The sequence below is a fragment of the Chaetura pelagica genome, unplaced genomic scaffold (assembly GCF_000747805.2).
Source record: "Chaetura pelagica isolate M959 unplaced genomic scaffold, ChaPel_1.0 scaffold10, whole genome shotgun sequence".
Classification (NCBI taxonomy): Eukaryota; Metazoa; Chordata; class Aves; order Apodiformes; family Apodidae; genus Chaetura; species Chaetura pelagica.
This window is the reverse complement of record NW_009952263.1, coordinates 10,119,079-10,134,337: the sequence shown is the minus strand read 5'-3', so window position 1 is coordinate 10,134,337 and position 15,259 is coordinate 10,119,079. Positions and strand designations below refer to the sequence as shown.

Sequence of the window (15,259 nt, the reverse complement as noted above, 5' to 3'; positions counted from 1 at the left end):
TCAGCCTAGATCAATGGAATGTTTAGGCTGCCATGCACAAAATCATCCTACTTCATCAAGTTACCACAAATTAAATTATTGCCAGTTGAATTCTAAGTATGTACTTCTGCTCATTAGCAGGAAAGCCTTCAATAAGGACATTGTCCCTGCATTCAGGGTGGCCTGGCAAAGTTGGATTGACTAACACAACTCACAGGGCCACCCTACAAAGGGAAACAGATGAATTTGTAGCACCCAGCACAGCATCAGACAGAAGCTCTTTCCCACAGTAAAAAGCATTAACTTAACAGTGAAAAGCCACTACATGCCAGGAAGACTTTCTGACTTAGACACTCCACTATTTTCTCTGTGGCTTCTTTGACATTACTAACTTAGCCAGCATCCCAAACCTTCTGTCCTGAGTCCAGTTTTTGCAGGTTTTCATTATAACATGAATAGAACAAGGAAGTCTTATTCTAGGAGGGACAGTTTAGTCTTTCACTGAGGACTTGGGGATCTCTCCAGTTGTGTAGTGGTCTCTTTGTGGGCAGAACACTGCAGTGAAGCCACAGGTTTCTAACCTCACCACAGAGTAGAGGAGCCTGAGGCCTTCTCACTGCAGACCAGCATGTTTGGTTGCCTTTGTGAAACACCTTGGTAGAGGATGCGTAGGGAACCAAGGCTTGGTCCCTGTCCCTCCCCAAAGAACCTCGGCCTTCAGGAATTATACTACATGTGCTTTTGTACAGGACAAAAAAGATCCTGGAAGCAGTTCCACAGAGGGCCATGAGGATGATGAAGAGAAGAGACTGAAGCATCTCTCCTGTGAGGAAAGGCTGAGCAAGCTGGGACTGTTCAGTCTGAAGTGGGGATCTTATCAGTGTATGCAAATGCCTGAGGGGAAGGTGCCAAGAGCATGGAGTTTCTGGACTCTTTTTGGTGATGCCCAGTGACAGAACCAGAGGCAATGGGCACAAACTGAAACACAAGACGTTCTGTCTGAACTTAAGGGAACAGTTTTTTACTGTGGGCATGACTGAGCACTGGCACAGGTTGCCCAGGGAGATTGTAGACTCTCCATCCTTGGAGATACTCAAAAACCATTTGGATATGGTCCTGGGCAACTGGTTCTATGTGACTCTGACTGAGCAGCACGGTTGGACCAGATGACCTCCAGAGGTACCTTCCAGCCTCAAACATTCTAGGATAGTGTGATTTTTCCACACAACCAAGGCCACAGCCCTGACAGACCACTACTCAGCGTAGCAGTGTCTGTAAATTTCAACAATGGGTCGTTCTTACTTACCTCTTCACCTATGAAAATGTTAAATAGACCAGGTTGCTAACTGTGATCCTGCAATTCCTGGCTTCTAGCTGTTTAATACATTACACCTTTCATCAACACATTTGTTGATCTTCCCAACAAATCTTCTTTGATCTTCACTCAACTTTCAAGTCCAGACAATTTGATCCTCTGCTCATTTTTGAGAGTTCCTCTGTTAGAGAAATACAATTCAGAAGTCAGCTACACTCTTCATAGTCACTATTTCTTGTAAAGTGTTCTGGTTTAAAGATACCATCTGATTTTTATAAAACTCCTGACACTTTTTTTAACTTGAAGAGCTACACTTTAATTTGAATTGCTCCAAAACAACTAGCTACATGGGAGAAAAAGTCCTGCCCTACTGAAATAAATGACACAATTTCCATTAACACCAGAAGTACTCAGATTTTTTGAGTCACTTAAGGCAGAATCATGTCCACGTGGCACAACTCAAGTCAAAGAAGGAAAGGAAGATACGTGCATGCATCAAAAATATCCACAGCAGTTTTTCTCCTTCACATTCACAAACATACAATGTGTCTTAGGTCTGACAAACAGCACAGCTGATGAACATACCTAACACTATGACCATTTTCCCCATAGAGGTAAGGAAGTCCATGGGAAGCAGGATTGCTTTCAGTATCATATGCTTTTTAGTAAACACTTTAGCAATATTCTTTTAGTACAGTACAATTTGCTGGCCTTTATGGCATGTAGTAAATTAATAAGACCTACATACTGATTTTTATTACTTTAGGTAGAAAGATCACAGCCTTCTCAATGTAACTGAGCAACTGTAAATTACTGTTAACAACTACATGAGAGAAAAGGAAGAGGAAAAATCAGCTCCACACTGATGATTGTTTCCTATTCTTCCTTTGTGAGTTTTGGGAAAGGAAGCTTTCAAATAAAATAAATAAAATAAAGGGGAGACTAATGGGTTGGAAGCCCTGTATGCCTGCCATGGCTACTGAGGACTTTGTAGCTCACCATCAAAGGAATTCCTTACAATTAGCAGAGTTGTCAGCCATTATGTTGTTAAAATACATTTTTTATTAATGCAAATGAATTTTGAACACTTTTAAATCCAGGGTTATAAAAACAAGCCCCCACGGAGAATAGTTTTTAGATCAAGTTAATACACATTGTTTCTGCAATAATAACCTGGTGAACTCCATACGACTACAAAACTAATGGAGTGTTGCAACTCCTGTATTAGAAAAGCAACTACTTTATATTTAGGCCAATATGAGTATGCTTCCCAGAATGAGCATTTACAATATGAAGAATATGGTCATAGACAATTCACCAAACAGAAGTTAGATTTCACTTCAGATGACATAAAGAGAATCCTCACAGAAGTCTATGAATGTGCCTGGGTACCAAATCAATGTCACTAAGAAGAGGGTCCATGCCACACAAGGGGTTTTCAAATGTTAAAATAACAAGCAGAGGTTTACAGCAGAGGTGAAAAAAACAGCTTCCCTGAAAGGACATACAGGATCAGTATACATACAGTAGGAGTAAATCTGGCAAGCTACACAGCTGATTCTGAGGAACCATTGCTCACACTCTGTGCGTTTTATATCTGGCGTTTTCTCTGGACCAGCTGCAGCCTGGCCCTGTGCACAGAAGGCTCATGAGAAAGTCAGAGTGCCTGAGACAGACCTGGAGCACCACCCTGCTCCGTTGCTTCATCCAAAAGAAAACCTGCTTGCATCCTCTGGGGTCACTCTGCTATGTGATTCTAGGAGTGGTAAATGGGTACGATCAGAAAATAAGCTGCAAAGCAGGTTCCTGCTCTGGACTACATCCCTGGTTTGGACACAGCCCTAGAGGCTGGCATCAACGCAGCTGGTTTTGAAGGAGAAGCAAGAGGACACTTGATTCCTCATTTAGTCAAAAAGCCAATTCAGGGAGCAGGAGCAAGGTCCAAGATGTGAAAACAAGAGTGAATATGGTGATGTAAAATCCAACCTCCTTAATGTTTTGAATTGTGTCTATTCCAACTCTTCAAACTAACTACACAGCATGTGTAACACCTGTGTGAGTATTAGTTTTGAATTGTGTCTATTCCAACTCTTCAAACTAACTACACAGCATGTGTAACACCTGTGTATTAGGGGTTACAAGGATACAACAGTGTTGTTCACATGGAGTAGGAAAGGCAAGGGAGACAAAACACGGCAGTTCACAAGGAAAAAGAAAGGAAAAGAAGACTATAGCAGTGGCTGGGGGGAAATCATACGCTGCTTTTATGGATGAGAATGATGTGTCTCTGCAGATGATGTTTTGGGACACAGAAAGATACGTGTGATGGAAGAAGGGAGGAGACCCGACGACAGCTTGGCTATGGGAGGAGGTGAGTGGGAGGCACTTTTTACAGACCAGGATTTGGAGGCAATCAGCAATGGAGAACTGTCAAGAGAGAGAGAAGTGGGAACGAGGAACAAGGGAATCAATAGAAAGGTCAGGTTTATACAGACTAAACTGAAAATTTTTCTTTTTCCTCCTTGGAGGTGGCAGAAAGCTGAGAGGTGCAGGTGCTTGGTAGTGCTGGACCTGTGGGACAGCTGATGTGTGAAGCCCTGTGTGTCCCTGAGCCTGCTGCAACCCTTGGTTGGACTCTAGTGGTTGAGAGGAGTTGGGCTGGATGAGAAGGCAGCAACTGTAGAGCTTAGGGGATGGGCATAGCAATGTCTGACCTTGGATCACAATATTGTCCCACCAGGTTCCAGTGCTTGGCTGCAGCCAATACTCAGCACCCAGGGAATCAGAAAAGCAAGCCCCACACTGCTTTGCAATGCAGATTGGATAGACCTTGTGTAAAGAGGCTGGAGGCAAAATGATTTTCTGCCTGCTATTTATATCCTTAAGCATAAGGTTTTATTATGACTTGTTGGATAGCTACGTATTTTATCGAGCCCTTTAAAATAATTCCAAGAATTTGACACACTGGTTTCCAAGAAGAGAGCAAAGAATTCCAAAAGGTGTTTTACATGCTGTGAAATTGCAGGTTCTTTCCTTTGTTCTAAATTTACTAGTAATTAATTTCCTTTAGCAATGCCATATTTGAATCTTGGCACTATAAAACTGAGGGGGTGAACACAAGCCTTCAAAGGCCACGGCTGATGGGCTGATGCCGAGTGCCCTGTAATAACGCAGTTTTTATTTTTTGAGGAAGTGTTTGGGTAATGTTCTTATCATAGCCTAAGTGAAAAACTAGCATCTGGCTGATGAAATAAATAAATGAAAACCAAACAGGGATCTACAGGGAAGAGCTGCTAACTATATTTAGCCTGTCCATGAAAATCATATGTACTTTCCTCAGCCCAGCCTTCCACCCTATATTTTCAGGCACAAAGACACTATCCTAAGTTTACTTTTCAAGCAAAAGGGGACACAGAATGGAAATAGTCTAAACAGTGAAAAAACAGATCTGTAACATTTTTCACTGTTACTAGGGTAAGGCAGAACTACATTATTAACCTTCCTGTGTCTAACAGTGGTGTTCTGTTTTAGAACATTACACCCTTATTTGTGTACCTGTCACCCCAAAGTCTGGGGATCATTACTACAGAAAGAATCTAGTCTGTCATTTTAAAGACCTTTCAAGCTGCAGCAGGTTTGCAATGAAACAGCTAACAGTGCTTTCAGCAAGAATTTGTCTTTTTTTTCCCCCCCTTTTGATTGTTTTTGTCTCCCCATCAGAAAAAGTTGCAGTTTTGCTGCTTTCTTGATTCAGAAGAATAGCAAACCGTTGGCCAGGCTGCTATCAGTTGAGAAGTAATGCACTTTAAAATGCAAAAGACACTGAAGTATTGTAGCTCTTCTATACTCTAGGGTGAACCTCACCATCTGCTATGTTTGTGTCTGAGACTGACCTCCCTTTTTATTTGGTAAAAGTAATTGTAAGGATCAAAAGAAGTTTAAACAGGAAAAAGATAACTGTCAAATTTTCAGGCTGTGTACAACTTCTGCACACAAACCATTAAGCATCCACAAGGCATTTATTTTTATTCAAAGACAATGAATATTTTGCAGCCTAGCAAAATGCTCTTCAGTGAAGATTGCAGCTCTGCTGAACACAAGTGCCTGGCTCCCAATCCTCTCCCATGCCACTCCTTATCCAGCTGAGGATGAAAGCCACCAATGAGCAAACAGAATTAACTTTTTTTTACAGATTTCCAAATATGAGCGGTTTGTCTAATTCCCAGTCTCCAGCATTAAAGAGACTCAGCAAACACACCAGACTGCCAGTCACCAATTGCCTATTAACATCTATGGAGAGGAAAGGCACTGTTTCCAAGTCAGGATTCTGCCCCTTCTCACAAAGCAATTTTATACCAAGATTTCTAACTAAAAGGAACCCAGTAGCTTTCCTGCAAGTAAATAGCTCGTTAATGCTGGAAGGAGGGTTTGTGTGCAAAGACTGTCCTATGCAAATCAGAGCTGATGAGCACTTAACTAATCTGTTTACAGACCAGAGCTGCTGGGCAGGCCTCAGCGATTTTCTATCAAAGCAAAGAACCATTCTTTATGGGCATCTGGTTGTCCCTGAATTGGTAGTTTAAGCATATACCCTTGCTTCAAAGAAAGATCAAAGGATTTATTACTTCGAAATGAGTGCATTATTTCCACTTACTACTTTCTTGTTTGCAATGTGTTATTAACAGCACGATGGCAGGGTTACCTTAAGAGCCGAGTTTCTCATAGATTGCTGAATGTGATTTTAGATGTTATATGTAGCCTGTAATACACAGGCTGTTACAGAGATGGAAAAGGAAGTAAAATACTAGCAAACATATTAGAACACCTATTTGTGGAAAATGGATTAAAAAAAAGAACCAAAACAACAAAGCAAACCAGCTACATTTTAATACATGAAAATGGCTATTTTCTATTTTTTACTGTAAATGTAAACAATGAGTCTGTTTCAAAATGACAGCCACAGGTCAGGGGACAGAGCCAGCTTCGGTTCCTCTTCATATGAAAAGAAACACACATCACTCCTGCTCTCAGAAAAAGCTGAGATACCACAGTCACGAAGCAGCACAACGACCAGTTCAATGAACAAATTCCTATTACCCCATAAATGCCTGCCATCCCCATCCTTTTGGCTTACTGTTTATAGCTCCGTTTACTTATTAAGTCTGGAAGAAACAAGGGAGAAACATTCATTATGTGCTTTCTGGCACTACTGGGAGCACATGGAAAGCAAGTAAGACCTAACATCTTATTTGCAGGCACACTGAAGGCCTACAGTTAGCTCAGGCACAGTGCTGGAAAAGGAATTTTCGGGAGGAAGCGCAGAAGCAGATTCCAGGCAGCGTGGGCCAAGACAGACAAAGCTGCCAAAACTAGAGCCACAAGCAGCCCCGGGGAGAGTTTGGAGAGGCTGGTGTGATGTTTATTGCTCAGACAGCAGAGCTGGGTGGTGCAATGAGGGACAGGAACTGCATTCTGCTGGCTGTGACTTCAGCGGTGGTATCTAAAGGCGTCTGTGGACTTGGTGTCTCCATCTTTATCATGGTGCCAGAGAGAGAGGATTGAGGTTCCCTTATCTGTTTTACAAGGAACCATTTTCCCCTGATAGGCCTATCAAGCCACGCAGAAAAAGACACTGCTTACTTTTCCTCTTTTTATTAAACACAGACCTCATTTGCATCTGCATCACTTAAGCAAACACAGTTATCTACCCAGGGTCAAGCAGAGGAGAAAAGCCACAGCAAGGGGAGGTGGGGACAGGATCCAATGGCTTTCCAGTGAGAGTAACGTGTTGGCATTAGATCCTGAGACCTACTGTTCTCCATTTACTTTGCAGTGATTTTCTCCCCTTATCCTGGCAGGGACCAGAAATTGGCTGGTTTTGAACATGAACAGCAAATGTAGCTCTAACACACTCAAATACAGGCAAAAATAACCAACTGACAAACTGTGAGATGCTGTGCAGTAGATAGGTTAAAACAAGGTAGAGCTTGTATTAAAAACTTGTCTGTAGAAATGCAGAGGAATCCAAGCATGTCTTAAATCCATGAGTCTGAAGCTCCGGCTTCAATCACCAGTGAGCAACTGACACTAGTAATTTTTGTGGCCTGCAGACTGACAGCTGCCTGACACAATTACACAACCCCAAGTGACTTGTCCTAGGCATCGTACAGAGGAAGAAAAAACAGGGCACAGAATGCCAAGATGATACTGGAAAACAGATGATAGCTACAACATCAAATATCGGTCATTGAAATCTTCCAGGCTCTATAGCCATGGAATAACGTGTGATGACTGGAAAGCAAAAATGATCTACTATTGCTAGCCACAAACTAGCCAGTATAGGTACTGGAAACAACGTGCACAGCACTGCTGCCCCAATATTTGCCCAGCTTCCCAGGAAAGTCTCTGAGACTAGAGAGTTACAGATATGTAAAGAAGCTAACTCATACCTGAGCTGGCTCAGGTATGCCCACAACCAGTTATGACAGCCTGGTTAACACTGTTGCATCATTTGGAAGAAAGACTCAGAACAAAGCAGGCAGCCCAGCGATTGAAAGTAGTATACTTCAAGTTACTTCCTCTACAGTTGTTGGTGTTCTAAGTTACATGCATAAATCCTAGCTAGTTCCATCATGTGGCTCAACCTGCAAGACTGACAGCAGCAACACTTGGTTCTGGCCAAACAAAACTTACATTTGACCACATTTGAAGGCTATTACTTTTGTTTTACTTGTGTGGTTTCTCCTTTGAATTTCAAAAGACAAAATACAATTAATCTATTTCTTAAAAATACTGTAAGGACTGAAATGTATTTTAACAATTTTTGCATTTATTTCCAGGGTAGCTGCATTTCAGGTACATGCAAAATTATCTTTGTACCAGTTGTATGTGTTAGTTTTATTCAGCACTCCAAGTCTTTTTGAAACCAGTGAACTTCATCAAACATACATTAGCGCATTTACTGTCTCCATACACAGCATTTACTTTAACAAACAGAAGACTGCCATTATTAATGGAGGCTCAGTAACATTAAACAAAGAAACAGACTGAGTTACCTCTGACCATTAATGAAAATTCAGACCTCATCTCAAGGTCCAGGTCAAAAGGAAGAGCTGGGTATAAATGCAGACAGAGCCAGATGACTTTAAATTATACAGTAGTTATTATGAGTAGTTATACTTCCACATGTAATACTTCAGAAAGGTTTATCCACCTGTTTTATTTTACTACAAGTGCTCACAACCCATGATGAATGCCAAAACCAAAAAACACCTCACTGCCATATGGATGCCTAGTTCCATGTCATACACCTATTGAACTCTAAGAACTGGCTACTGAGGTCAATAAAAAGGCTTTCCATTTTAAAGTCCCCTAACTTTAAGGGGGTCTTATCAACCTTTAAATCTAAAACACCACAGAGGACCCTAGCTCTACATGTTGTGCACCAAGAAAACACAACAGAGGATTCTAAACTGCATAAAAAATTCCACAACTTAATAGGAAGCCTTGTAAAACCAGGCAATATTCTCAACTGCTCTTGAGAAAAGTTGAATTGCATCTATTTTTATATGAAGGGAAGAGGACAACAATGATGATTTCAAGACAAATCAAAACCAACAGGTATCACTATCAATGAAGTTAGTACCCTCGGAGTTGTTCCTGGGTAGCTTTGGTCTTGCTAGTGGACTAAAAGCATAAATACAGTAGTCCTTGTGTGATGGTAGCCCTTCTCCTTGCTCCAGGTGTGGTCCCAGTCTTTCCGTTCCACGAACTATTCAATACATCTTCTTGTATCAAAGAAGTGTAAGATTTGAACAGCCTAAAAGACGGGTAGCTGCCCTCAGGCAGGAAGGCAGAGCAGCTGTTCTGTCCCCCTCAGCACCTCTCTCACCCACTGTGGGACAAAGCTGGATAAAGACTGGTAATATCAACTTCAGCAGCTCCTGCTGGCTCCGTCCCCTCACAGTCACCAGCCCAAGTTTTCATAATCCTGATGCCAGTAATGTGGCACAGTCCTTGCCTGAGAGATGTGCTTGAGCTCCTACAGAGCTGCATCTTGGCCACATCTGCACTGGAATCACATGAGCATTGAACACACTGTGAAATCTTGGCAGCATTGTACTTAATGGCAAAAATCCCACTGGTTAAAGCAGAGCCAGAATACCACGTGTAATACTTTTACTTGGTCAGAATACCTCCTCTTCCTCCTGAGGCCTGTAAGAGCCATAAATAAAGTTAAAGCAATATAGTACTCAGCAGTTTTTATAGAAGGCCTCCTCTGTTAAACGACCTCCAAAAATAGTTGCTTGAGACAGGTTATACTGAATCATAAATGAGAGAAGGCTGCTTAGGTTTGTGTTGTTTTTTCTTTAAAACCATCACTACTTTTATTGGTTGTCAATGTTTTCCTGTTAGTCAATAAATGCATTTGATATGGGTGAGTTTCCAAAGTCAGCGTGATGGGAGGGCTATTTTAACATTAAACCTAATTTTAAAAGAAGTTACCTCAAGTTTCTCTTTAGGACATTTACAAAATATGCAGTTAATTTGTTGCACCTACCTCGTGTGCATGTACTAGGAGGTAATTAGTATAGAAATGCAACCAATTTTACAATCTTTCTATTCAACGCAACAAACTATAGTTTTCAACACCTGTTTCTGGCACTCACAACAGTTTCAGTCCTTTCTTAATTTCCATAGGCCAGAAGAATAACTCGTGCAAAGCAAAAGATACAATATGTACCTGTGCAAAACAGCCAGAGCTAGTATGAATACCACCATGTTGCATTTATCCAGTCATACAGTATTCCCCTGTAGAATTGGGGGAAAAAGTGTAGTTTAATATAAATTGTATTATGGGCTTCAGGTACTGGACATCATTAAAGGTTTCAAGGCACTTTCCATAATAAGACTTATTTTAAAAGTTGTTTCTAACTTTGCCAAACTAACTGCTTGTTCTAAAATTTTACATGCTGGCTGTCTGCCCTGGAGCTGAGTTTTTTGGGTTTTTTGTTGTTTTGTTTTTAATTTCAGCCAAAATTCTCCTCCAAGAAGGAGACCACAGAACATTTTGTTGGCTTGCCAAAACAGCATTCTGGCAGTCTTTATTCCAACTTGAACACCCTATGCTTTGGAGTAGGAATTTAAAATTTGATCAGAGGTTGTGGGGGAGGAGAACCAAACCCCAGGAAGCTGAAGCTGCAAGCTTTTGGGAGAAACATAAAAATAACAACGAAGTTTCCACATGCTTAACAGAGACTTTATGATTTCAGAAGCTGAAAGCTTCAAAGAGTGTGTCTCACTGAGCGTATTCTCTTCCCTCATGGCTCCCAACGTTTATGTGTGTATATAATGTCTTCAGAGAACAAATGATGATGCTTCCTGCAAGCCCAGGGCTAGCGGCACATCCAGGGTACTGCCAAAAACATTCATAGCAAACGCTGCTACAGGCTGGGGTGGACAGTAGAAGGAAGCATCTCTCAGCAGTCTGGCTGATGTTAGCCAGATTTGTAAGTCAAATACAGAGGAGACAAGCTTAACTAGGACTCTCCTACAATTCCTGATCTACTATGAAGCTTCCAAATGAACAAGTATTCTGCTGGCAAAACCATCTTTCACTACTTGACCCCAAATTCATTATGAGAGTAGATCCATCCTTTATCCTATGTGAGGCAGGAGTGCTATAGGAAAAAAATGTTGAAGTATGTGATCTTATCAAAGGTCAAACCACACATCTGCAACTATGACTCCATGTTTCTGCATGTTCCAGCACCGAGTAGTTGACTCTGCAATTCTAAACTTTTGCTGCATATAGTTTTGTGTCTAATTTCTGAATGAATGCAATCCTGTTTTATCAAAACATAAACAATCTTTTTAAAAGTAAGTTTGCTTTTAGTAATCTTACACTCATAGATAACATTAATGAGCCCCAAATCCCTGAATAACCTAGAATGTAAAACAATTTTCACAGAAAAATGAAAGGAGGACAGATCAACCAGGACTGTTTAATGACTTTTGTATGATGCTACTCATGTGTTACAATAGAATGTCCAAGTTCTCAGAAGGTTATTCAGAGACTTGCGCTAATTCAAACACATAATTTTGTTATCCAGGTGTGCATATAGATATATATAGAAGGATCTGTTGTCCAACTAAAATAGGAATGTAAATGTATAATTGACTATTAAGCCTAAAGCCTGCAAGTAAATCTGAATGTAAGTAGTTCTAGGGAAATAAACATGCATTTTTACAATCATAAAGTCAAGTGTGTACCTGTGCTTCTGCAAGACCAAGGAGATGGTTAACAGTTAAGGTAGCACATAAGCAATTTTATTACCATCTGCATTTCACAAGAGCTCTTGAAAAGCTTGGTTTTGCAAGGCAATCTGTAGAAAACTAAGGAAAATGAAAAATAAGACCACTTAGTACAGGTTTTTGGTTAATTATGTGTGTGCAAGAGTGCATCAAAACAAAAAGCAAATAATCATACAGCAAGTATTTACCAGTATAGATTTTTATTTATCTTCAAAATAATGGAGTTTGTTTAGATTTAAAATACTTCAGTAAATAACTAAAACAAATGTACACTTTGTTAGAACTTCTGATAAGTGCTGTTCTTGAGGTCTGAAAATGTGACAGAATACAAGAAAATATAAAATTGGGCCAGCAAAATACAATAACAGAGATTTACAAGAGGGACACATATTATATGTTATTTTAACTAAGTCTATCAGGTAAACATGCTGTAACAGCTCTCCACTTAGAAACCTGTGCCTATAAACTTAATCTGCAACCTGAATCCCAGGAAAAATTCCCTACTGATAAACTCAAGGCTAGTAGGTCCAACAAAATAAACCAGTCCATTTCAAGCTGTGCCTCTTTATTGAACAAATCTTCCCTTTTTTCCATGAAGTATTAATTTTAAATTTAATAGATGACTACATATCATAAAATCACTATATAATATTCTCTTATTATTCAAGAGTCACCTAAGTTTGTAGCCATTTATATGCAAACAGTAAAGTGTTTCATAAAAAACATATTTATTTATTGCATCTAGAGGAAAAAAAAACACTTTGACGGTTCTTAGAAAAAAAAAAGAAAGAAATCACTGTCTGGCTAATTGCCAAACAGTCCCTCCTCTGCCTTGCTTTTTTCAGAACTATCAAAACCCCCGGTGATCTAGACAACCAAAGATGATTAGCCTGTATGGGATCAGGATGCACAGTGTTTGATTAAACCAACGTACTTCTCAAACGAGCTATAAGGATAAAAAAAAAAAGTGGTTTGTTATTGTGTCCATTTCCAAAGGACAGCTCACAAGTTTTCCTCTTCGCGTAAAAACTGGAACACAGCTGAGAAGTCTTTCAGGGCATAGCCTTTTGCACACATCATCCTGTAGATCTGATGTGCTTGGGATCCCAAAGGAACTGGTGTCTTTGTGTTGGTGGCAGAAATCTGGGCCAAGCCAAGATCCTGTGGGGAGAGAGAAGAGGGAGGAGGGCAGAGAGGAAGAATGGAAGAAAAGAAAAGGAGAAGTCAGGGGAGAAACAACTAGGATATAAATAGCCTTGTACATATTATAGGTTCTTTGGCTTCCATTGTGAAGAGAACTCTACTGCCAACAAACACAATACTCCAGCCTTAAACTTTCAGTCCTGGAAGAAAGGAGCCTTGTTTAGTTTTTCATCTTTAAAACAGTAAATCAGTGTTATTCAACAGAAAAACTCCAAACTCTGCAAAGCATGCAACCTCCTTCCAGACAGGAGGAATTTTAAGATTCAAGATCACTATATATCCTGGTAGCAAGACTAAGACTCTTTCCTCATGTTGTTATATTATCTTCAAAAATAAAACTCCCCTGGCTATTCACTTAAGCATTTCATATAGGTTCTAATGGCATCATTTTCTTGTTTGAGCAAAAGGACATCTTTCTTTCTAAAAGCAGGTTAAAAATCAAGCAGGAGGGATTTGAATAACAACAAAATTGTGGCTAGTTAATAGTAAAATGAGAGGAAGAGGCCACTTTCTGCATACAAATGGTTTGCAATATAACTGAAAGGATGTATTAAAGAATTCTTTAGGGGACTGTCCTGGGTCAGCTACAACTCAAAGTTTCCTGTAATGACTGAAGGGATAGAGAGAATAGTTCTACTGCATTTTTAAATAACTAAATTTGAGAAAAAAAACAGAAGAGGAGGTGGCAAAAAGGATGAATTTGAAACCTGTCCTCCAAGAGTCCTTGGTCAACTGCAACTATAATCAGAAATAAATAGGAAACAAAACTCAAGGACAAGTACCAGCTACTATAACTAACTGTAGTGAGCTAGAAATAGTCAGCTGCACACAAGCTGGACAGAAATGACAAACAAGGCTGGAGGATGTCTTGAATTCTAAGCTGAATCAGACATGAAACCAAACAAAGAAGGAAAAGCTAACAAGGACCTGGATATATAAACAGATTTATTAGACTAAGTATGAAAGTAGTACTTTCACTCAAGGTTGCTTTGATAAGGTCTTGCTAGAGAAGTCAATTTTGTGGTCCACATTTTAAGAAAGCTGCAAAAGAACCTCACAAGTGCTAGTAGGAATTGCCTGGATTTTCTGTCCATCCAGGACTACAGTGGTTTATAGAAATTGCTGTGGTTTTATTCTTTTCAAAATAACACATCTTTGATACAGAAGAACTGAGAGACTGTAGTATTGCTGAGAGCACCTTTGGCTTCTCAGAGATGACTTACAAGACAGGTCTTTACTTTCTGTGTGTCTGGATTGGAATTAGCACAAGGAAATTCAAGATCTTACTCTACTCTCTAAATGTCACTTTGATCTGTAAATCGGCTCTATAAAGGTCATTCTGATACAAATCAGAATTATAGTTACTCTTCTTATTACCTTTGAATGACTTCAAGATACAGGAAAATGGGAAAAAACATATACATTAGATGTCACAGGATCCAAAATACTCTTCATCTGCACCACGGAAATTCATTCATTCCTGTCTAGCAATTCTGTTGAAAGACTGATGACCTGACAAATCTATGAACGGTTACTTTAACCTAATTTACAATAAGATATTCCATGACATATTTCTAGTCTCTTCTAAACTCTCTTTGTGAAACCTGTTGCCATTTTATGGATACAAGCTTAAAATCATGTCATGGAATAATAGAATGGCTAAATTGTCTAATGCCAAACTAGTGGAGGTGCTTGGGTTTGATAGTGGTGATCATGACCTATTTCTCTCTCAAGTGGCATTCACAGAAGCAATCCCTGAAAGTTTTGAATAGACCACTAGCACAAATACAATTTCATAAAGCAGGACTGTTCACCTTAATAATGAAATTCTGGCTCCAAGATGATTGAATCATCAGACAATATCTCAATAATTAAATGGACAAAGGACTCCCAGCTCCAAAGTGCAGAAAGCTTGAATTAGAGCTTTGAAGGAAAAAAACCCCAACAAAATGTAAGTAAAGCTTGCCTTTAGCATCAGTTTATTATTTGTTTTGTACCTTTTCTCTTGAGGCTGGAGATGCCTCAAGTGAAATAGTACAAAACAGCTCTGAAAGAAATTTGCACTTTGCTGACCTTTTTGGAAAAGTAAAAATCAGAACATAGTTTACAGCTCCTCTCATACTCTTTTGGAACAGAGAACATATTCCAGATGTCTCCTGTACCAACTCAGGTTGGAATAGGGAAAACAGATTTTCTTTCAGAATCTTTCCAGTGCTCACTTTGGAAATACCTGGTTCCTTACATGTATTTTGCAATTGATGTAAATGAAACTGCCACTCTGAATAAGCGCAAGGCTGTCTTGATATGAGTCAAGAACAGTATTATGTAAATCTAGCTCTTCTCAGGCTTCAAAGATGACATTTAATTAGCAACTGTGCTGTGAATGAAAGACAGAATTTCTGGTCTGCAATGCTTTGGGCACAAAGATGGTGAGGGGAAGTAAACTAG

General features: G+C 39.8%; 1 protein-coding gene across 1 annotated transcript in view; it reads right to left on the bottom strand.

Annotated features, from left to right (window-relative positions):
* Positions 1-11,790: 11,790 nt before the first annotated feature.
* The window catches only part of HIBADH (3-hydroxyisobutyrate dehydrogenase), a 77,103-nt gene continuing 73,634 nt past the window's right edge, over positions 11,791-15,259 (bottom strand). Inside the window, exon 7 of the mRNA XM_010007557.1 lies at positions 11,791-12,769. Coding sequence (XP_010005859.1) covers positions 12,611-12,769 — 159 coding nt within the window. The 3' untranslated portion in view covers positions 11,791-12,610. The remainder of the gene's footprint in view (positions 12,770-15,259) is intronic.